This window comes from Carassius carassius, chromosome 10, assembly GCF_963082965.1.
Source record: "Carassius carassius chromosome 10, fCarCar2.1, whole genome shotgun sequence".
In the NCBI taxonomy this organism is placed as follows: domain Eukaryota; kingdom Metazoa; phylum Chordata; class Actinopteri; order Cypriniformes; family Cyprinidae; genus Carassius; species Carassius carassius.
In genome coordinates this window covers 16,575,061-16,600,445 of record NC_081764.1, presented here as the reverse complement: position 1 = coordinate 16,600,445, position 25,385 = coordinate 16,575,061, and the positions used below count along the sequence as shown (strand labels likewise).

The following is a 25,385-nucleotide window of genomic DNA, read 5'->3' as shown; positions in this document are numbered from 1 at the left end:
TAGTTACCTTTAAAAAAAAACGTTTAATTTCTAATTTTTTACAGATTCTATTGTAGGCTATAAAAAGAAAAAGAAGGGGAAAAAAGTTCCATTGTACTGTTGGTGCTTTTTCCCTATGTGTAGAAATGACTTCTTGAATAAATCTCTAACAAATCAAAAAAGGATCTTCTTTTTTGAAGGCTCCTCTTGCTTTTACAAAACAAGCTGGAAAGGTTGATCCCTTTGTACCTCTTCCCACTGACGTCCTGTGTCTCCATCGAACTATAGTCTCTTTGATCCACGTTCATCCCCCTGCTCACTGTTTTCTTTCTCACTGAAGAGGTCGGGGTTGAGGTTAAGCTGTGCTTTATTCTTTTCACACACACTCTGCAGGCATTATAATAGAGTCTGCAACAGAGGTCAGGAAATATAACACACCTTGTTTTTTTTGTAAGGAAACATGCTGTATAGATTCCTGTAGCCCATAGAATCTGCTGTGAAACCATCTTTATCCAGAAAGTTCAGGTGTGTTAGAACCGTTACTGTGAGGTATTGTCCCCTGCCCTTACACTGTTCCCTTTTATGGCCATTGAGCTGTGTGTGAGCAGAATGATGGGAAACGGAGAGCTCTGACACAGAAGGATCAATGGGGAAGCTCGGTAAAGAGGTTCTGCCGTGTGTTGCGGCTAGACGATATTAGAAACACAATTGTGCGTGCGCTCTTTTGGCTCGTCTCTGGAGGGAAAATGTAAAGCCTACATCAATCAGATGCAGCAAAACAGCTACATGGCTACAAAGAGCAACAATGGCACCCACAAAAAAGACCAATGGCAGAAAAAAATGAAAGATGTGTTGTTGAAATATTTCAAATAATGTTTCATTCGTTTTCAGTACAGTTGCAATGGTGAAACAACAGCTATTAGAGAGTTCTTCCAGTGAGGCATTCTTTTCTCTTTATGTGCTTTTTTTTTGTTTGTTTTAAATTTATTTTTCAGTTAGGGTTTATTTTACTTTAAGTAACAGTTTTTTATGGTTTTAATTGTAGTTTCAGTTTAAGTGTCAGTTCAACTTTTTGAGCTTGACATATTGATGAGGAAGGGCCTGTGGTGTTGCAGTTATTAAACCATGAAGGTGAGTTTTGTTTTAGGACATTTTGTACTACCCTTTTTGACTTTTATGTTAACCTTGCGATCAGGATGACCTGTGATCTATTTCTTCTAAACAAATGCTTTATTTTATTTATTGCACCCTGAGGTGTTATTCATGATGAGGATTTTGTTACGGCCCATAAGACCAGTCAGTTGCGACTCGATATACTGTGTACCATATATATCATTTTCATAAGAGCGACTTCATTTAACCTCAACCCTCCAGTTATCTTATTACACTATACTCTGCAGAGAGTTCACATTACAGGCTAACATCAAACTTATTTGAACTACCAGAGCTATTTTGATCCCTGCATTCCACAGGTTCAGTCATTTGCACCTCAACACTTGTATCAAATCCCCCTGCGTTTTCAACAAATATAGCAAACGATTTTATTTATTGGATTATTTATTATCGCCGCTCACTTGCAGCTCATAACAGGCCATGTAGAACCCATTTACTAATGAATACTTATTTGAATCGGTCTGCTTTAGAGTAATCTCCTTCATTTTTAAGTAATAATCCAAATAATAATAATCCAAATAGGGAAGTGTTGAGATGTTACAGTTTTTAGAGTCAAAATAGACAGTAGCTGCCCTGCAGCTAAATTCCCAAGCAGGTAAACAACACCAGTTATGAAAATATGTCTGTCTCAGATACAAGCCGAACATAAATAAGAGTAAATAAGTTATTTTAATAACTTGACTAAAGCTGTGGCACAGCTGTGGAACATTTACATGCTACTGAAGTTGTCAATAAAATACATTAGAAGTCATCAATATTGTCAGGTTGTTTTTGTTTCACCACATCAGTGAAAGTTGAACTGCTGTCATGTTCTCTGGCAGCTTTCTATGCTTCTACACAACTAGTACATCCCCAGTTCTTCATTGCCTGATGTATTAGGGTTTCATTTAAATTGATACACGTATAGCAACTGGTGGTTATTTGCTTCTAACTATAGATAGGTGAGTGGTGTATGTGAAGCAAGGGATTAAATCAAATTACATAATCTTATTTGACATCTTGGCCCGTCCCAGAGAACTCGAGGAATGATAGAGACTTGAGACTTTATGTTTTGAAATATACACTCTTAAAAAGGATAGTTCACCCATATCAAGCCAAACCCATATAACTTTGTTTCTTCTATAAAACCAATTAAGGAATGTCCTGGCCACTCTTGTAAATAGAATAGAAGAGGAGGATCACTGAGGCTCTCATCTTACAAAATTACAAAAAAGGCAAACAAAAAAGTATCATAAATATAATGGTGAAATCTTGTTCTCTGAGAAGTTTGTATTTAGTTGCACTTATGATGTCAAGTGTGTTCAAAACCCTTTGGTACTAGAGAAAAGAGAGAAAAGGGGCTGTGGCATTTCCTTTACCCAAAAAGGTATGAAAACTATAACACCCATAATGCACTGGGATTAATCCAGCTGTCCTTGAGTAGGGAGACAGAAATGCAGAAGTATGATCTAAAGTTTTCACAAAAGCCCTGAAGCTGTCAAAATAAAACTGATAAATAAACACGGACAACTGGGTGCAGGTAACATACTGTAGAAGGAGAGTACCCTTTGTTCATTACATTGTAACAATGGCCATACATTAAATTTAAATTTAAAATTAAATTAAATAAATTAAATTTAAATATATGCATTTATCAGACGCTTTTATCCAAAGCGACTTACAGTGCATTCAGGCTATCAATTTTTACCTATCATGTACAGTACTTTTTGTACTCAAATAAAATCCCAGATTTCACCACTTTGTGGTGGTGCTCAACTTGTAAATATCTAATCTTTCCTTCAAGACATGAAAACATACTAATACAACAGATTTGTAAATAGGAATAAACCGCAATTTAAGTTAAACTAAGACTTAATAACTTTCCATGGCATATTCAGGGGATGTACTGTATGAACAAATAGTTTCTTTGAGTTGGATCATTCATAAATTGTATTCATAAGGGCCATTTTAACTTCATATGTCATGACAACATTTTTTGGATGAACTTACCATGAAATTATGCAATAATCAGATATGATGCTACTCTGAACTTGTTCTGGTTCTTTTATGCTGGTGTTTGAAATGCACAGTTTCCTTTGTAAAGTCCACAGCTAAGACCAAAGAGCAGGAGAAGCCACCACTGCACAGTGCTCTAGGGATGGAAATAGGTCCCTGGTGAAAATAACCACAATGGCTAATCCACCCATATCTATGTTATGCATAAAAACAACTCAATTTTTATGGAAGGAATGTATCACTAGAATTCAGACAGCGCTACAATTCCTCACACATTGTGGGTATTCTGGGTGCTTTGGGACCTGTACATCTCAGTGCAATATAATGATGTGGTCTTGTTGTTGTTTTTTAGATTTCTTGACTCCAGAAATATGTGGGGTGACCATTATGATGGTGACCAGCAAGGTCATGTGAGTGCACGAATGGAGACAAGCCTACCCATGGGTACCACCAGTATTTCTGTATCCCAGCAACAGGCTCCTAAGAAGTTTGCTCCTGTTGTGGCTCCCAAGCCCAAGTTCAACCCCTATAAACATCCTGAGGATGCAACACACGAGGGAGCTGGTAAGACTTATAGCCTTGACTTTTTAATTATTAGCATTTATACATATTTGCATATGACCATGGTCAGAACACATGTATGGGTTTGCAAAATGTGTTTCCCACTTGAGGATTTGCAAATTGAATTGCACAGACTAAAATGTGGCTTTTACCTATAGACTGTATAAAAATATGGACATAGTGTCCGTGAAGTCACCCATAGTTTTCTGATGAGTGTTTTAGAAGTTCAAAGTGGGCGGAGCGGGGGATCGCCATCTTGGCAGTGCGTCACCATGCGTCATTCCCGTATAATCAAAAATGGGCAAAAAGGTGGGATCTGGTTGCTGAAGCCACGCCCACCTAGTTCGACAGCAGTGTCAGCAGCGGCAATCCAACTGTCACTCAAGTGGCCACACTCTTACTTATGTAGAACTTTAAGGCTTAATATAATTTAAACAGATGAGTTATGAAAAAAATTATCCCCCTCACAGTTGTCATGAAATAATTTTTTGAACCAGGTTGTAAACATGATTTTTTTCTGCTATAAGTTGGGCATTTTAACATGTGGAGCCTATGGGATTGACTCCCTTTTGCAGCCAGCCTCTAGTGGCCAGTCGATGAATTACAGTGTAAGTCACTTACGTGTTGGCTTCATGAGAGAGAGTGGAAGGTTGCCACTTGCTTTTACCCGAAATCTCAAGATGCAAAACTAGCTTGAAATAGGGATTTTACTGGACCACGACTGCAGGACAAAATTACTCTTGGTCTGCCTTGCATCATACTAAAAAGTCTTGTCTGGCTCTTTGAAGCTGTTGACTTGCCAATGGCATTTTATTTTGGACCATGAAAGTCCACCTATGGTGGCCATTTATATGCTTGGTCTATCTTAGAACTTAAAAAAAGACACCTGGAAACACACACACACACACACACACACACACACACACACACACTTGCGCATTTAAATCAGACTGTTGGCTTTGTGGTATTTCTATATCTTCTGTGGTATTATATTTCAGGACAGTGTATTATCCCCAATATAACTGACATGTGTTTGCCAGCGCTACAAAACAACAAAATATATAGATAGTATTTATACTTTGACTCCCAAAAGATATGAACTTAATCCAAGTTCATAAATCTAATGATCCAGATAAAAAAAAAAACAGTCCAAATATAGTGGAATATAGCGACTGTCCATTTTTAAATATAGTACAAGCTGTCAAAAGGGCATCCAATTGAATTTTTTCATTTGATCCACAAATGGATAAAGAAAATAATTTGGAAATTTTAAAGGTGCATTAATAATTTACATATTAATAATAACACTTAACTAGCATTTTTAATATTAACTAAATGTTTGTTTATTTCTTTACACCAATTCAGCATCTATGGCTATATTCATGGCGAGAACCAGTTAATCCATACAAAAGTCTTGTGTTTACACACACACGTCCGGGGACAGTTTAGGATGTTCAGTTTAACCTAACCTGCATGTCTTGGTTATGAGAGGAAGCCGGATCTTCCGGCGTAAACCTACACAGACACAGGGAGAACATGCAAACTCCTGTCCTGTCGAACCCAGGGACCTTCTTGCTGTAAGACAGCATAGCTAACCACTGAGCCACTGTTTAGTTGTCAACCCAAGCTATTATTGGTTGAGTCTGTTGGCGGTGAATGTGTGTTCATATGTAATCACCTTACACAATGGTCTAATCAGAACTCTGTGCTATATGTGAGAAGGTTGACAATATGCATGTGTGGGGCCATAGGGGTTCATTAAAATATTAAAGGTCCCGTTTTTTGTGCTTTTTTTGAAGCTTTGATTGTGTTTACAGTGTGCAATATAACATGTGTTCATGTTTCGCGTGTAAAAAAACACAGTATTTTTCACACAATTCACCTATCTGTATACCGCTGTTTTCACTGTCATAAAAACGGGCTGATAACTTCCTTGTTCTATAAATTCCCTCCTTCAGAAATATGTAACGAGTTCTGATTGTGCCAGCGGTTCCTGTGCTGTGGTTCGACACCAGCTGAGCGCGCGCTGCCCTCCTGGTAATGTGATTGGGCTAGTTTTGAGAAGCAAGTGGGCAGGAGCATGTGCTGGAGATGTACTTATAATCACAGGAGCGTTTTTACTGACGAGATGCGCATGAAAATTGCATTCGATTTGTTTGCACAGACCTAACATCTAGTTAACAAAGCTAAACAGTGTTGCCCTTTGTGTAATAAGTTACAGAAACTGTTAAACGCACCAACTTAAATAATAAAATACACTTACCGGTTGTGGTCCATAAACAATGCCTTCTCCAGACAAAGAGGGAACCGCTCCATCTTTCAAGAATTATCTTTGTGCGAATCCGGCGTTAAACTGATTGAGATTGAGGAAGCTGTCCTCAGCAAAATGTGCTGCACATAGTTTTACATGTGGATTATAATTTTCGGGAACCAAGTTAAACATAAATTGTAACCATTAATCTCCAAGTACAGCGTCCCTGGGAAGCCCAAACAAAGGTGATTGGACTCCGAGATGAAAATAACAGCGTTTCGACGACATGGCGACAAACACAAACGCAGCTCTTCCTCTTCTCCGTCGGAGTGCAACAAGACCACGCCCCCCTTTTTGTGTATTCCTGTGGGCGGAGGTTAGTCAAAAAACTGTTTTAGTGACGTCATTACTGCAGGAACTAGAGGGATGTGGTCCAAACGGGTCGTTTTTTGTAGGCGAATTCTGTTAAATAAAATATCTCGCTTGGCATTGAACTTTGAGCTTTAGAATTTTACAGATATTATTTATACTCTAACAACAACATTACACACTAACTAAAGTTTAAAACATGGGATCACGAAGAACGGGACCTTTAATATTATCAAATATTATTAATATTATTATTATTACAATTTAAAATAACTGAAAACAGTTGTTCTGCTTAATATTGTTATGGAAACCAGCATTTATGTAAAATATATATATATTTTTTTTTACATTGTAAAAGTCTTCACTGTTTTTTTTATTAATTTACAGCAAAAATAACTATTGTGAAAATTCCCCAAAGCAGATGTATATTTTGAAAACAAGCAAACATGATTTTACAATGGAACCAAATGATGTTGTTACATGTATGTTACTGTTTGTTATGTTTTTGTTTGTGGTGGTGAATTTTCTTTTTGCAGTCTGGAGGATCATATGGAAGCTGTTTTACATACAGTATGTGAAGATGCATTAAAAAGACAACATGAGAATTTCAGCTTTATCAAAACCTAAATATAAGAGTTTGGTCAAAATTATGTCAAATCCTTAGAGTATATTGAAGTTTTCTATGAGTAGTTTGTTATATAAGGTTTAAAAAATTGCAGCCAGCCAGACAAATAAACCCAACAGGCCGTGAAGCTCATTTTTACAAGAATACTCACAGATTTGAATGAGTTATTGATAACTGATTACAGACACATGGTCCTTGGGCATTACGTTTATATGGGTGAAACCACATAAATGCCCAAAAGTGTGATTTCTTTGCAGTGTCTACCCAGACAGGCATTATTATGCTCTCTGGACATCAACCAAGTCCTAGCTAACGGCATGCCCTTTGGCAACTTTTTACACAAATCTTTAAGGGTATTATTGGGAATTTGTTTCTGCAATAAAAGTACTCTTTTCTTGCATTAATTGGCTGATAGCAGCTCTATCAAATAGGGGTTTCCATGGTTACAGCACAGGCTTTCTGGACCTTATAAAGCTTTCTGATTAGAAATGTGAATTTAACTTAATCTCTATGGTGAATATTGTATTAATTAAGTTATTCTATTTTTAAACATTTCACAGAAAAAAAAAGAAATATAGAGGACCTTGGGGGCTTATTTTATGCTGTAACCCTGCTGATCTTTGATAGTGTGAGAGCAACCGGGACATGTCATTGTAAACATTATTTGAACACATTGTAACTGAATAAAAGCCAAATGCATTTTTATTCAGATTGACATTGCAAATGCTCAATTGTGTTCTGTATGATTTCTAAAAACTGATTTGAACCTCTGGAGCTGATTGAAACTATTCACAGCCGCAGAGCAAGTGTCTCTCTCTCTCTCTCTCACACACACACACACAAAAGTCCCTAGCAGACCACCTGTTTTTCAGTAAATGATGGAGAAAGACCCAGACGGCACAGTTAACAAAAGTAACCTCATTTGCATCCTTTGTGGTGTCAGTTTTAAAGATTATAAATGTTCACCATAAGTGCAAAAAACAGTCATTCATAGAAGAAGGGATGACTGCAGTTTTGAAGCAAAAACATCTTTATGTGAAAATACTGTATGTCAGTAAAGTGCTGGGGAAAGTTTAAATATTTAGAATTTCGTAATTTCAAATATAATTTTATTATTTCAACCTTCTGTTTAGTAAGGAGGAACATTCCCTGATAGCACGCGTATACACTGAGATGTATGCAGGAGTGTTTGCTCATCTGCAATACGTCTATAGGATGTTTCTTATCAGATATCAAATAGACATTTAGTTAAAATGTCTTTAAGATGTTTTTGATTTAGAATGTATGTAAAACTGACATCTTAAAAACATCTGTCATATTTTTGTACACAGCAGATGCTGTCCAGATGAAGCGAACTTTAACAGGCTTCTTGCAGACGTACGTGTGCTTTCTGAATTTTGGTGTAGTTTAAGAATTACAGAATCTGTTCTTTTACTAGTAATATGAAACAATAATTAATCAGTTATATTGTAGGTAAGATTTAATTCCAGAACACCACATTTTATCAAATTTTTTTGTGACTTTTAATCCTGCACTGATCTTTTATTTTATTTATTTATTATATATAAATAAAAAAATAAATATATATAAATAAATATATATATATATATATGTTTTTTTAATAAAAACATTTATTAATCTCACAGTTGCACAGAGCTCAGAGGAGGAGTTTGTGCACACACTTGTGTCACGCTAGAAGGGCTCCCATGGGCTTTGCGGTTCACACTTCTGCAAAATTTAAGGTGTCTCTGTCTAAACAAGGTGCTTGAAAAACAGTATCAGACCTATATTATCCAATATTTGCCACAGGAAGTGGATGCGTTGCGTAATATCTCGTTTATGCTTCTGTGTATTACTGCCATCTTGCAGCTTTTCATGACAATATGAAGTCAAGGCTAAGCGACATAAAAATAAACCAGATGAAATACAGACATGGCTGAACAAGACTGACAGTGAAAAACATGTTTGTTTGTATTCTATTTGGTATTAATTCAGGACGTTTCTTATGGTTTAGTTTGAACAACAGAGCTGGGATGTTCGTTTAATGTTAGCCAGCCAATACCTTTTTAACACTATGTATTTACTGGATGGTTATTTTGGAGTGGCTTGTTGTATGTAATATTCTGTTCAAGGACCTGCTTAAAATTGGTTCAAAGCTGATGGGGTCATATATTCAGTCAAACTTGAATGAAACTGTTTCTTCAGACACTTTGACTGTTGCGAGTCAAAAAATAAAATTGTATGCCACTATATAAATTTGTTCATTCAGTTTTGCCGTTTAGTATTGACTACATGCTGTTGAAGAGTGGTCAGACGGCACACATTTTTGAAGTCTGCCTGTTATCGATGTTCGCCACCGTCTGTTGTGTTCAATTCATCATGACTTCATGTCTGACTAACCTCTTGACTTATTCTGAGCTTCTGTCTGGAACGTTTCTAATTGAAGGTTGAAAGGCAGATACAGAACATAAAAGCTGATTTAGGTCCTGTATCTGCCCGTGCACTTTTGTGTGAGAAAATATGCTGGAAGATAGAGTGAGTTGAGGCCTTGAATCGAAGACAGTTCATTAGGCCTCTATTACAGCGGATAAGCCCAATTCCTTGGCTAGCTAATTGACTTTTTATTAATGGAGATAAGTGAACGTGTCAATTATCTGAGCAAGGGTACTTTATATTAAGTAAAGAGCATCATAGGAGATAAAGCAAACAGTAATAGGGAATTATTGTAAAGGTGTCTCGTCAAAGTGAGGGTTTGTACAGGGCTAATGAGGTTTTTAACGCTGATGTTCACATTAAACTAATCTGATGGGAAATGTGGAAAAACCTGATTGTGTGTGGGTGTGTGTACAGCTGCGTAAGGTAGGAAACCCTTTGGATTTATTTCTGTTTGAAAAGTTATAAAATCTTTTAAAACGTCACAACAGTAAAGAAACAATGTGCTGGTTTAATAAAGACAGAATATAAGTCCAAGACCCTTGAGCATACACTCACCTAAAGGATTATTAGGAACACCATACTAATACTGTGTTTGACCCCCTTTCGTCTTCAGAACTGCCTTAATTCTACGTGGCATTGATTCAACAAGGTGCTGAAAGCATTCTTTAGAAATGTTGGCCCATATTGATAGGATAGCATCTTTCAGTTGATGGAGATTTGTGGAATGAACTCATTGTCATGTTCAAGAAACCAATTTGAAATGATTCGAGCTTTGTGACATGGTGCAGTATCCTGCTGGAAGTAGCCATCAGAGGATGGGTACATGTTGGTCATAAAGGGATGGACATGGTCAGAAACAATGCTCAGGTAGGCCGTGGCATTTAAACGATGCCCGATTGGCACTAAGGGGCCTAAAGTGTGCCAAGAAAACATCCCCCACACCATAACACCACCACCACCAGCCTGCACAGTGGTAACAAGGCATGATGGATCCATGTTCTCATTGTGTTTACGCCAAATTCTGACTCTACCATCTGAATGTCTCAAAAGAAATCGAGACTAATCAGACCAGGCAACATTTTTCCAGTCTTCAACTGTACAATTTTCGTGAGCTCATGCAAATTGTAGCCTCTTTTTCCTATTTGTAGTGGAGATGAGTGGTATCCGGTGGGGTTTTCTGCTGTTGTAGCCCATCCGCCTCAAGGTTGTGCGTGTTGTGGCTTCACAAATTATTTGCTGCATACTTCTGTTGTAACGAGTGGTTATTTCAGTTAAAGTTGCTCTTCTTTCAGCTTGAATCAGTCGGCCCATTCTCCTCTGACCTCTAGCATCAACAAGGCATTTTCGCCCACAGGACTGCCACATACTGGATGTTTTTCCCTTTTCACACCATTCTTTGTAAACCCTAGAAAAGATTGTGCGTGAAAATCCCAGTAACTGAGCAGATTGTGAAATACTCAGACCGGCCCGTCTGGCACCAACAACCATGCCACGCTCAAAATTGCTTAAATCACCTTTCTTTCCCATTCTGACATTCAGTTTGGAGTTCAGGAGATTGTCTTGACCAGGACCTCACCCCTAAATGCATTGAAGCAACTGCCATGTGATTGGTTGATTAGATAATTGCATTAATGAGAAATTGAACAGGTGTTCCTAATAATCCTTTAGGTGAGTGTGTTACTTTCTGCTATTTGATTTTTGCTATTGATTGCAATATATTTTCACAGTCTTTTTATTTTATTTTATTTAATGTAAAATCATTTTCTAACTGTTTTAAATTCATTTTAAAGGTCCCGTTCTTCGTGATCCCATGTTTTAAACTTTAGTTAGTGTGTAATGTTGTTGTTAGAGTATAAATAATATCTGTAAAATTCTAAAGCTCAAAGTTCAATGCAAAGCGAGATATTTTATTTAACAGAATTCGCCTAAAAAAAAAACAACTCGTTTGGACCACATCCCTCTAGTTCCTGCAGTAATGACGTCACTAAAACAGTTTTTTGACTAACCTCCGCCCACATGAATACACGAAAAAGGGGTGTGTGGTTTTGTTGCACTCCGACGGAGAAGAGGAAGAGTTGCGTTTGTGTTTGTCGCCATGTCGTCGAAACGCTGTTATTTTCATCTCGGAGTCCAATCACCTTTGTTTGGGCTTCCCAGGGACGCTGTACTTGGAGATTAATGGTTACAATCTATGTTTAACTCGGTTTCCGAAAATTATAATCCACATGTAAAACTATGTGCAGCACATTTTGCTGAGGAAGTCACTTTATTCTCTTTTATTCTCTTTTATGTCTCCTTAATATCCCTATTTTTATTAGCAGGCATCTATTAGCAAATACCAGTATTTATAGCCAGTAATACGTACATTTTCTACATTACAAGGGCATCCTATGATGTGACAATCCTCAAATCCACATCCTGGCCTGTTATGTATGCAGTATGAGTTTAGAGTCAGCTCAGTGCTCAACTGTTATTTTAAAATGTTATTTGTATGTGCATTTCTAATTCACAGTGGATAGTCAGTAAAAACAGGAACTTGTTCACTCGGTTGTTCAAGAAAGCAAAAACCATACGAAAGAATGAAGGGCGTGTAAACATCTGCTTTAAATAGTTTCCAGACCTTTCTGCTTTTTAGTGAAAAGTTTATGTACTGTACTTCATCTGTATTGAAATTGAAAGAACAAATGTAGTGTTACTTGACAGACAGTCTGAAAACAGTGGCCTCTGCATCTTATTTACCCGTTTTAGGGGGAACCGTTAGTCCCTCAACCAGACTGATACAGTACACACTTGCACAAGCTCACTTATACACAATATTTACAAACTCCAACACACACACACACACATGTATTTACAGTAATTTCTGTGCAAGGAAGACCACTGCACTGCAAGAAAAATAATATCTGTGCAACTCAGAGAAAAGGTATATCAGCTTTCTTTTTTCAGATGCTGTTTTTAGCAATACTTAGGACCACCTGACGGGGTGAATGCCAATGACAGGGTTCAGTTTGCTTGTCCCCTTCCCACTACCACCACATATGGCGTATGCCTGTTATTTAATTCTTTTTCCCCCATTTCTATTAGCCAGTCTACAACTTTGCCATAACCTTCACAGGTTCCTCTTGAACTCTTTGGGGCAAATATGTTGTTGTATAAAGTGTGGTCCAATTAAATCTATCAAAATTTATAACATATGTCACTTAAAGTGCTAGACACGGATCCGTAACATAGAACTTTAGGGTTGCGTTGGGCTGCATGCATCAGCACATGCCTCAGAGTCTGACATTTACTGTGACCCGCTGTGTCTGCTGTTTTTTACATCGCACCAAGTGGCTGCTCAAGTGTACAGAGTTCTTGGTGTGGTGAACCTGTTACAGACGCAATATTTTAAAGAGATAATTTAACCAAAAATGTTGTCATGTTGTTCCAAACCTAAATTATGTTTTTATTTATTTTTATTTTATTAATTAAGTTTATTTTATTTATTTATTTATTTATATTTAATTTGGTTAACTAGAGCTTTGGTGACCATTTAATTATATGTATATGAACAAAACCAAACCAACAACCACAACAAATTCTCAAAATAATGTTTTTCAAAAAAAAAAAAATATTTTCAGTGAACTATCCCTTTAAGATTTTTATTATTATTATTATTATTATTATTATTATTTGTATTATTTTTAATCTATAGAATCCATAATTTAGTTTAGAAAGCAGTATTTATTTATGTTATCTCTTGTACAAGACCCAATCACGATAATCTGGGCTTTGAACAGTCAAGCACACATCAAAACAAACGTTTGTTTCAAAAATAACTTGTTATTATATGTTATTCGGCAAACATATGTTTAATACAAATGGAAAACATTGTTTAGCAGAGAGGGTACTTGTGGATGAGCACGTAAGATGATAAAGGAATTTATGCAGTGCTTTCTGAGCTGTGTTGTGCAAGTATTCTCATATTAGTAAAAATTGTATGCTGTCGAATGGTCCAGGAAAATGCAAAGCAAAATAGTAGTTTCTAATGAAATATAGAGGGTTTGTGCGCTTGCCTTTCCTCTCCCTTTTTTATAATAAAGTTAAAAAGAAGTTCTCTATATAGAAATCCCAGGGAGCTTTAGGTTAGATTGCAGTAGGCCTGTAATCCAAAAACTCATTTTGAGAAGTATAATCAAAAACAACATCACTGCTGTTATATCTCTTGCAACTTAATTGTCTCTTTTGATGTAAGATGATTAAACGACCAAATATTTGGGTGGCCACTTGGAAACTTTACTCACAATAACATTTGCGTCATAAACAATTTAGTATGAAAGTTGTCAAAATTAGTCAGGGTATTATCAGAGTGTTCTGAATGTGCATCTCTTTAACATGGTTCCAAATGTTTGAAACACAGAGCAAAAATCTCTTTATTTATTTGACAGCACATCACTATAACCTTATTTATTTTCATTGATTTGGTCTAAGGATGCATCAATATAAAAAATTTTGTCAATATGATAAGCTATTATGGTCGAAAACCAATAAATTGACGATATTAGAATTCTATTATTGTATTAAATTCTAGAATTATACTATTTAGTGAAAAAGATTAAATGCATAAATGAAAATAATCATTTAAAATAATAAATGAAATACACGTGAATCTGGGTGCCACTATAAGTACAATATATGTAAAAAGAAATATATATACGTAGGTATGCATAAAACCACAGTACTTCACATATTCTGTGATTATGGTTACTGACAATAAACATGGTCACATTAACATTAACATTTACATTAACATACACAAAGTTCAATAGGGTGACTCAAAATTATTCAGCAACTTTAGTTGTGGAATGTTTATGAGACATGATTTGCTAGTTTGAAAGCATTGATCCATTAGGCTAATAATATTTTATGATTTTTGGAGAGTGACTTTTGGAATTTTACACATATAACTGAATGTCAGTTTTACTTTTTTAAATAAGGGGATAAGGGGAGGTTATAGCTGTTTACATTAGTGTTTACTTTTTATATCAAACTGTGGATCTGATATAAAATTGCATATGAGGGACTGCACTTACAGTACAGTACTAGCAACAGACCCCCAAGGCTCCCAAGTCCCATTGTGTTGTGAGGATCAGATTTGGGCCACCAGGAGCTTTGCATTGAAGAGTTCTTTAATTTTGTCAGTTTTTCCAAACATGATTTAATCGAAGTGCAGTGATGAAAATCTCTCATCACTGCACTGCACTGTGTTTTTTGTCTCTCTCTGGGACATACACACTTACAGTACAATGGAAGCCAGCGGTCACTGGTTTTCGAGATTTTCTTCAAGATATTTAAAAATCGATCCCTTTAACCCTATCAAGTCGATTAACCCGGATACGCGTTTTGAGTCATTTTCTCCTGATAACCCCGAAAAGAACTTAAATTACACTTTCCGTTTTAATCGTACAGATAAGAGCAATACATCAATCGAATCTGTAAAGGGTCTACTTTTTTTTGGATACAGAAATAATAACAACAAAACTTTGTGCACTTATAAAATAAAGATAACAAACAAGGTGCGCTGTCTGCAGCCTTTGTCTGCGCTGATCTTCTTTTACAAACGTCATTTAAATGAACTGTAACTCCGTGAATACTCAACGAAAATACATGAGAGAGATATCTATAGAAAGCTTGACATGTCTATTTTTAAACTAAACAAGTGCCGCCGAAAACAGATATTCTGTGATAAAGTAATCCATATGAAAACAACGAGATGTCTGTTTTTCATGTCTCCCTTCATTATATCTAATGTGACCACGCCCCCGCGCTGAACGGGCTATTCAGATTCAAACTGAAGCGCGCGGCTTGAATACACCCATAACAGAAGAAAAAGCAGCGAGACTGTTCAAGTTTTTTTTTATTTTACTGTTTGCTTCGCGATGAGAGGAATAACACATAATTCACCCCAAAAAGATGTGATGTGGTTGAGGATTTGAGAAATGGATTTCCTCAGAAAAAAAGAATGAAGCACTTTATTCAGCAGAGATCATAAACATGAGTAAGTCTCTTTTTATTTATTTATATACTTGTACTAGTTTTCACATAACGTGTAAACGTTTTACTAGTTAGACTTTTTCCAAACTATAATTCCTGACTAAATGTATAATCAAGTGAAACATTATGAAGTTTCAATAACAATATACAACACTATACCCTTCGAAAGCTTGATGTAAATAATATAAATGTAACAAATAGATAACTGTAACAAATGTAAAAACAATGCTTTTCTTTCCATTTATTCCCCCTAAAAACCCAGAAAAATATTCTCAGCTCTTTTCAACATTAATAATAATGATGATAATAATAACAACAAACGTTTTTTTTTTTTTTTTTGTAGAAAATAAGATTGTTAAAAGGATTTCTGAAGGATTGTGTGACTGGAGTAAGCATGCCAAACAATTTGTTTGAAAGTCAGCTTTGATTGTTTCTAATAAACTGTTTAACTGCTCCCCCAAGTGGATATTAAATTATGTTGTGGGATAATTAAATATATTCTTAATAAACTACAAACATAAAATTATATAGATTTATTTTGTCCTCACATTCTCTCTTGTAACTCCTTCCTCTCAGTGGCACAGGTGACTGAAAGGCTCATTATGCAGCTCATTATGCAGGCCTTTGTCTTCTCAGGTGTAAATCACAATGATATTCATGGTAGTTGACGCCTACTCGCATTTGACTTTTACCAACAAAAAGTGTCTTAGAAAATTTAAATCAATATATTGTTTTCTGTGAGTGAGTAAACAAGATGATTTTCACATCATTTAGAAAGAAAAATGTCAAGGCATGACAAAACTTCTCCAGGCCCCAAAAATACCCTTAGACTCCATTGTGTTGTGAGGATCAGATTTGGGCCACCAGGAGCTTTGCATTGAAGAGTTCTTTAATTTTGTCAGTTTTTCCAAACATGATTTAATCGAAGTGCAGTGATGAAAATCTCTCATCACTGCACTGCACTGTGTTTTTTGTCTCTCTCTGGAACATACACACTTACAGTACAATGGAAGCCAGCGGTCACTGGTTTTCGAGATTTTCTTCAAGATATTTAAAAATCTATCCCTTTAAGGGACAGTCCGTTCTGTGATAAAGGGTTTCCCTACTGTTGGATAGATTTAAACATGAGTCATTGTCACAGAATGTGTTCTTGTGTTCAAAAACAACTCGACAGAGCACAACTTAATTAATATATTGATTTCTGAAGCCCCTTTTGTAATGTCTATTCAATAATTTACTAATTTGCCACAACTTTAATTTATCATTATTGTCTTCATTTAGGGGCTTTTCTCAGCAAATATTAATATGCACATCATTTAGCCAATTAATAATTAGGATTAATGGATAAATAAATGGGATTCATTTGATTTATCATAATCATGTCATGAACAACAGAACAAAACTGACAAACAAAAAAGATCCTCGGGCAAAAGAAGTAACAAAAGGTCACACTCTGACTTTCTTGGAAGGTACAAGTAAACACTTGGTTGATCTCTGCATCAATCACTTCATATCCATTATACCCTTTATGCACTTCTCTCCACTGAGTGCAGAGAATTCTTAACACAACACAGGTCAAAGGTCATTCTCCTCATGCAGGCTACTGGGAGAAAGATTTATGGTTGGACTTATTATAGCTCAAACAATGCTGTGAGTTCTGTCATCACATGGCAGACAGCCATGGCTTGCACATAGCGATGACCAAATAAGCCGTAATGCTTGGATGACAGGAAAGGAAAGTGGCAGCCATACATCGTTTTTTTAATCCTGTTAACACTTCCCCCTTAAAAGCATACCAGCGCGTGTGTAGCCACATGACTCTGCCCCATCCATTCAGTGGCATAAAAGCAAAACACGGAGGTGAACGCTGGTTATACACATACTGATGGCGCGTGAGCGGTGAGCCTTGCGTCTTCACTAAACTTTGTCAGTTGTATTTGTTTTATGGTTTGGACATTCAAGCGATTAGACGGTCGGATGTGTATGATTATATCGAGCTCCCATGTTCGCGCAGCTGCATTGTGGCACGAACACTCATATAAACAGTAGCTGTGAAGATCGCGCGCACAGAGGTACGCAGAAACAAGTTGTCAGCGCTGTCCTGTGATTTATTACTAAAGTAGTTTAGAATCTCAAAACTTATTATAGCATGTTTGTGTGCAGCGCACATGAAGCGCTGCGGGTTCGCGGTTTGTGTCCGTTCTCGGACTGTTCTGTGTATTTTAACTGTAGAAAAGGTTGTTCCGAGTCGAAACTACGATACAGAAAACGTACTCGGTTACTGACGTAACCTCGGTTCTCTCTAGAAGAGGGAACGAGTACTGCGTCTTAGCTAAGACGCTACGGGAAAAGTCTCTTTTCACGAAATACTGAAGCAAAAAATTATCCTTAATTTTGAATTTTTGTAAAGCTCATTTGCAGCAGTACACAGTCATAGGCGAGACGGCTCGCTCGCTCATTGGCTGCTCTGCAGCAAGTGCACAGCCTATCGAGCGCAGGCTGATGCAATATCAGACCAATTAGGACGCTTCGCGCCCATCACGCCATCTCCCGCCGAAACGGGTGTGGCCCAACCCTATAAAAGGAGCTCGAAAAGGCTGACTCACCTGATTTATTTCATCCCCGAAGCGAACCAGAGTGAATCGTACGCACGGCAGAGAACGCAGTACTCGTTCCCTCTTCTAGAGAGAACCGAGGCTACGTTAGTAACCGAGTACGTTCTCTTACGAGAGCTCTCTAGTACTGCGTCTTAGCTAAGACGCTACGGGAACCCCATGTAAAACGCCGTGTGCGCAGGGATCACACACCAATAAATCTGAAGCAACGCCCAGGATTTACAGTGCACAGTCACCCGAGGGACTCACAGAGAGTCCAGGACAGGAAAGGGGGGGAGCCCTCCGTCCCATATCTAACAGCACCTGTAGATGCGGCAATATAACATCACACAGTCGAGGCAAGGCCTGACCAATGTGGCAATGCGGGTCTTACGCAATACTGCCCATATAACAGTCGGCAGCGCATAATGCTCACGAACTCAGAATTCCCATCAGGGCCCTGATTCGGCTATACCGACAGCAGCCTTGCTTGCAAGGCGGGAACCTCCAGGTTATAGAACCTGATAAATGCAGACGGCAAGGCCCAACCTGCCGCCATACATATATCCTGCAAGGAGATCCCAGTAGACCACACCCACGACGAGGCGACGCCCCTTGTGGAGTGTGCTCTGACGCCCAGCGGGCACTGAAGGCCCCTGGAAGCGTAAGCTAACGCTATAGCGTCAACTATCCATCTGGATAGAGTCTGTCTCGAAACAGCCATTCCCTTGGAACGTCCACTGAACGAGACAAACAGCTGCTCAGTCTGTCGAAAGACAGCGGAGCGAGACACATAAGCTCTTAAAACCCTAACAGGGCAAAGAAGACTCGAGTCTCCATCCTCTCCTGACACCGACAGGGCAGACAGGGCAATAACCTGAGCCCGAAACGGCGTGTTGAGGGACTTCGGCACATAACCGTGCCTAGGTTTGAGTATGACCCTTGAGTCATTAGGCCCAAACTCCAAGCACGACAGGCTCACCGAGAGCGCGTGCAGGTCACCCACACGCTTCACTGAAGCGAGAGCCAACAAGAATACTGTCTTGAACGACAGATGCTGGAGGCTAATCGATTGGATAGGCTCAGAAGGGGGACCCTTCATGGCCTCCAAAACCGCCGCGAGGTCCCATATAGGGACTGACGGAGGTCTGGGAGTATTCATCCTCCTAGCTCCTCTATGGAAGCGGATGACCAAATCGTTCCTTCCTATTGACTGACCGAGCGCTGTTCAGAAAACGCTGCGATGGCCGCCACATAAACTTTGAGTGTGGATGGGGCTCTGCCCTTATCCAACAGCTCCTGTAGGAAGGAGAGAACCTCCGTCACCTCACAACTAAGGGGTGAACATCCCCGAGCCGTGCACCAGCTGGAGAACACAGACCACTTCGAGGCATACAGCCGTCGTGTCGACGGAGCTCTAGCCTGAGTGATGGTATTTAGCACTCCCACTGAGAGATCAGCGGGTAACCGTTGAGTGCCCACACATGGAGGGACCACAACTCCGGTTGAGGGTGCCAAATCCAGCCCCTGGCCTGCGAGAGGAGGTCCCTCCTCAACGGCACTGGCCACGGGGCGATGTCTGCTAACTGCATCAAATCTGTGAACCATGGTTGGTTCTTCCAAAAAGGTGCTACAAGCAGTATTGAACATCTCGTTTCTCTCACCCGTTCTATCACCTGCGGAAGGAGGGAGACGGGAGGGAAAGCATAAAGCGGGCAGCACAGCCATCTCCGTGACAGCGCGCTTTCGTCCTTGGAAAAGAACGCGGGGCAGTGAGCGTTTTCGTGGGACGTGAAGAGGTCCACCTCCGCCCTGCCAAATCTCTCCCACAACAGCCGGACTGTTTGCGGGTGTAGAGACCATTTGCCCGTGGGAATGTTGCTTCTGGACAGCCTGTCTGGACCCAGATTCTGTAGCCCAGGCACATGAACTGCCCTCAGCGAGCGCAAGTTGCGCTGAGCCCGAACCAGGAGGCATTCTGCCAACCTGTACAGGTTTTGGGACCCGAGACCGCCCTGGCGATTTCTGTAGGACACCACAGACATGTCGTCCAAACGGACTAAGACGTGGTGTCCCTTGATTCGGGGACAAAAGCGCGTCATCACGTTCTCCAATGCCAGCATTTCCAGACAGTTGATATGTTGGAGCCTTTCCCGTTCTGACCACAGGCCAAAGGACGGTCAGCCCTCGAGCAGCGCTCCCCATCCCGAAGTGGAGGAGTCCGTCGAAACCTTCTTCACTTTCGAGGAAGTCCCCAGGCTTACACCTGATTGGTACCAGTCGTTTGCTGTCCATGGTTTCAGGGCTGTAACACAGCCCTGATTGACCTTGAGACGCAGTCGACCAGATACCCACGCTTTCAGCCAGAACTGCAGGGGGCGCATGCGGAGCAGGCCCAACTGCAGAACCGGAGATGCTGAGGCCATGAGACCCAGCATCCTCTGACATTCTCTGAGCGAAACGGTCGCGCCGCAGCTGAGAGAACTCGCCGCGCGCTGAATGCCCAACGCGCGCTGTGGTGACAGCCGCGCCGTCATGGAACGTGAGTCCAGAACTAAACCCAAAACAGTATCGTCTGACTGGGGTTCAGCGACTCTTCGTCCAGTTGACACTAAGACCGAGTTTCTCGAGGTGATCGAGTAAAACGGCCCTGTGCTCCACGAGCTCCGCTCGTGATTGAGCCAGAATCAGCCAGTCGTCCAAATAGTTCAGCACTCGCATGCCTCTGAGTCTGAGAGGAGCGAGCGCTGCGTCCATGCACCTCGTAAACGTACGAGGAGCTACGGACAAGCCGAACGGCAGGACTGCAAACTGGTATGCCTGGCCCTCGAAGGCGAATCTCAAATATCGCCTGTGACTTGACGCCATCTGTATTTGAAAATACACGTCCTTCAGATCTATTGACATGAACCAGTCTTCTCTGCAAATATGCTCGAGGAGCTTCCTGGTCGTAAGCATTCTGAAACTGCGTTTCACCAATGCCTTGTTCAGCTGTCTTAGACCCAGTATGGGCCTGAGACCCCGGTCTCTCTTGGGCACTAGAAAGTATCAGCTGTACAGCCCCCCCTCGCTTTGAGCTTGAGACACAGGTTCTACAGCCCCTCTGCTCAACAGTTTTGATATTTCGGCCCGAAGTATGCGTGCTACTTCTGTTTTGACCGTGGTTTCTGTAGCGAGTAGCCTCTCCTTATAATGCCTAGCACCCAATCCGAAACCCCTGGAAGCGCTGAACATGCATCTGCATGAATGGCTAAGGGGCTGGATGCGAAGCGCGCTCTGTTGACTGAGCAACGGCGGCGCTTCGGTGTGCTGTAACATGGGCATTACACCTGTGGCATTTGAGGCGGGGAGCACGCTGATCACAGCGGGCAGATCGCTCCTCCTCGACCCCGTCCCGGCGCTTAACCGATTGAGGGAGGGCTGAGCGGGTCCCGTGGGACTCGTGATGTCTGCGAGTAACTGTGGGCTGCAAGTGTGCACATTTACTGCTTTCGACTCGCTGTCTGCCTGGGCAGAGCGTACGTGCACAGGTTTCGGTTTTACAGAAACCACGCGCCGTGTGTGACATAGTGTTTGTGGGCACTGAGGAGTGGGCACGTTTACTATGTGGAGCGCGTGACCGATCTGAGTCGATCTTATAGGCGCGAGCCCTGTGTGCAGGGCTGTGCTTACATGCTGAGATGGGCACTGAGGAGTGGGCATCGTCACTACATTTATAGCACCATCGGCCGTGGCCGGACGAACGTGCACGGGTTTCGTTTTTACAGAAACCACATGACGCGTGTGACATAGTGATTGTGGGCACTGAGGAGTGGGCACGTTTTCTATGCAGTGCGCGCGATCGACTTGAGTCGCTTTCATGGGCGCGAGCCCTGTGTGAAGGGCTGTGCTTATATGTGGAGATGGGCACTGAGCAGTGGGCATCGTCACTACATTTATAGCACAATCGGCCGTGGCCGGGACACCAGAAATTACACCTTTTTTGGGAAATATCTGTTTTTTTTTTTGTGCAGGCACAAGCAGGCCACCGTACAGGCTTGCGCATTGCAAAAGACGCTGAAACAGTCACAATTCCTGGAACTGAAACAGCGGCGTGCTTAGGTGAGAGTTCGGCCGCGGCGACTCGTACACCGGCGCTTTCCTAGGATGGCTTCGGGGCTCCCGGCCTCACCGTAATCCTCTGCCGCGGTCCCCGCGGCGCGGGGCGACGGCCGGTAAAGCGAGAACGGGGGTCTCGAGCTGCGTTGCTGAAGCTGTTGTGATAACGGCTTTTGTGTGCAGGCAAGCGGGCAACTGTGCAGGCTTTCACGTTGCAGAAAACGCTGAGACAGTCACAATTCCTGGAACTGAAACAGCGGCACGCTTGGGTGAGAGCTCGGCCACAGCGGAACTCGTACACCGGTGCTTCGATGAAGCAGCCATCGTGTGCAGTGCAGACGCAGCCTGCTCAGCAGCAGAAGATTCGCGCGAGCAGAGGTAACGTCATGCAGCAGGCTTTAGATGGCAACACCGCTTTCGTCCGCCGTCCAGCAGAGGGCGGACAAAGGTGCGTCACTATCGCCTGTTCCACCGGCGGAAGTGACTGGTAGTTCCTGTTTTTAGCATCATCCAGTGTGGAGAATGCTAGTGAGACAGACGAACGAGTTCACGCTGAATATGGAGCATTCCAAGCCTTTGCCACCTCTTCGTGAAGCTCAGGAAGAAATGAGGTGGGCTTTGAGAAGTACGCTCATCCGAAAGGAAACTACCATCCAGCCGGGAACAAGAGGGGGGGCGCAGTGCAGACCACTCGAGGCCGAGACTCGTCGCGGCCAGTGTGAGCACTCGCCTCGGCTCCTTCTCAATGTCAGCTCGTTTGCTGGGCTTCTGAGCAGAAGGTGCGAGATCCTCGGAGCTCGCTCAGCCCTCACTGCCCGAAGCTAGCAGAGTGCGGCGCCTCAGCGCAGCGGAGAATGCAGGCTCAGAGAAAAGGCCAAGCGAGTCCTCAGAGTCACCATGGCAACAGCTCGCAGTGAGGGCATCCGCCGTCAGCGAGCGCGAGCGCTGCATGATCTTCACCCAGGCAGGAGACACAGATGACATACCGGTCTCCCTCGCTGAGTGGGGCTCTGACGAGCCGCAGGAAGGCATCTTAAAAAAGACGCAAGCTCTTTTACGAGGGCGAACACACACACACGCATAAAGAACAGCTGGATATAAAGGAATTGAAAGGATATGTGCGCCGGACAGCGCAGCAGGAACGGCAGTAGGCGGCGGCGAAGGCCAGCAGCTTCAGAATGGCTCGTCCCGCTGAGATGCTTCTCAGACGGCGCTTGCTTCCTCCGTGATCCAGCGATGCGTGAGCTTCCCTGAAGAGATGAAAAATCAGGTGAGTCAGCCTTTTCGAGCTCCTTTTATAGGGTTGGGCCACACCCGTTTCGGCGGGAAGTGGCGTGATGGGCGCGAAGCGTCCTAATTGGTCTGATATTGCATCAGCCTGCGCTCGATAGGCTGTGCACTTGCTGCAGAGCAGCCAATGAGCGAGCGAGCCGTCTCGCCTATGGCTGTGTACTGCTGCAAATGCGCTTTACAAAAATTCAAAATTAAGGATAATTTTTTGCTTCAGTATTTCATGAAAAGAGACTTTTCCCGTAGCGTCTTAGCTAAGACGCAGTACGAGAGAACTCTCGTAAGAGAACTACATCAGTATATCATCATAAATGACCCGTTATTGTCTTACGTGAACATAAACAGATGAGAAAGAAAACACACATGTGCAGTATTTTTGCTTAAAGAGACAACAGCCTAATAAACGCGCTGCCTGTCATTAATGTTAATCAAAGAACAACATAAAATCATTCACTGATCTTGACTGAATATATTTAATAACTTTACTTGATTAATCTTTATTTTATTTATAAAAAGAAAACTATGCAGTGTTTTAAAAAAATTTTATTACAGTTTCTGTACCTGAATTTTTTTTTTTTTGTATTTATGCTATTGCTAATTTATTAGTTTGTTCCTGTCTTATTACTGACTCTTTAACACTTTAATATTTGAAATTTATATTAATGTAGTTGTTTTTGCTATGGTATTTTTTTAATCGCAGGCAAAATTCCTCTTGCAGTGTTTTGTAGGCTGCTTATTTTTGCTCATGTTATTCAGCTGCCACAGAATGCTTGGTAAAAATGTTTGTCATCTAAATGTTTGACTTAATTTTTTTTTATATTGGATTTTTTATCTTATTGGAATCAAAACTAGGAATCGATAAGAATCGGAATCGATAAAATTCAAACGATACCCAACCCTAGTCAGAAATGTTAAGAACATGGATAAAATAACTGCTGATAGTCAATCATATTTACAGTACAAACCTTGTAAGTGAACTATGCAAAAAAACAAAACAGAAACAAAATAATCGTTCATTAATCATAATCGAGGTAAAATGTTCAATTAATCGAGGTTTTGATTTTAGGCCATAATCCATAAAGATGTTGGTTGAATACCCTTACTGTGTTTTTATGGCATTATGATGTGGACTGCACTCAAAGACCAATATGATCAACAATATAAGACTAAGTATGTGAGCTATCAGCAAGCAGCATATGCTTGTGGTTTCTACGGGAATGTTAAGATTCTCATTTGTGGGTTTCCTGTCAGGTCTCCACAGAGAGACTTATGAGGGGAGTCTGACATAACAGCCGGTAGTCGGTTAGCTGATGGCCAGCCAAATTTGCAGGGAGAGACAGAAACAGAACAAAAACATTATGAAAAAATACAATTATGAAAATTCATCTGCAAGTTGTGTGTCTTACTCTAGTTCTGAAGAAAAGATTCTCAGCAAGCTACTCAAAGTCCTCTAGTTCTGGAGGAAAGACTTGCAAGTGTTTTTTTTTCAACACTTTCAAGTGTTTCCATTCATTTCATCACCGACAGATAATCCTGCCTTATGATAATCGTTGGCTAGACAGCATAGTAGACAATATGAAAACAGCACTTTAAGCCACTTACCACCTAGAAACTGTGTAAATGTTTTTAACTGAAACATAAGTTGAAATTTGTAGGAGAATTAGATGCACATCCTCTTAGCAGTACTTAAGGGACATGTCACTAACTTTACAGATGCCTTAATACAGTAATCTCTGGGTATGATGGCAGTGGGAACTGAACTCAATAATATGACATATCATTTTCAGTGACAGGCTGACGATTGCCCCGGTTTTAAAGATGGAAAATGAATATACAGTATGACATGCATCTTAAAGACATCACGGTTTTTTGTCAGCTTAATTCAGACCCCTGCTTGAAGTTTCATGTCTCACTTGAGCCACGCAAGGACATAAGGAGGCAAATAAGATTGTCACAAATGAAACTCAAGCTGTTTGATTTG

General features: G+C 40.7%; 1 protein-coding gene across 2 annotated transcripts in view; it reads left to right on the top strand.

Annotated features, from left to right (window-relative positions):
* Positions 1–25,385, top strand: part of LOC132151889 (lipoma-preferred partner homolog) — a 205,560-nt gene that overhangs the window by 61,089 nt on the left and 119,086 nt on the right. For both annotated transcript variants that reach the window (XM_059560397.1, XM_059560398.1), the window contains exon 3: positions 3,500–3,711. In XM_059560397.1, coding sequence (XP_059416380.1) covers positions 3,519–3,711 — 193 coding nt within the window. In that variant the 5' untranslated portion in view covers positions 3,500–3,518. The remainder of the gene's footprint in view (positions 1–3,499; positions 3,712–25,385) is intronic.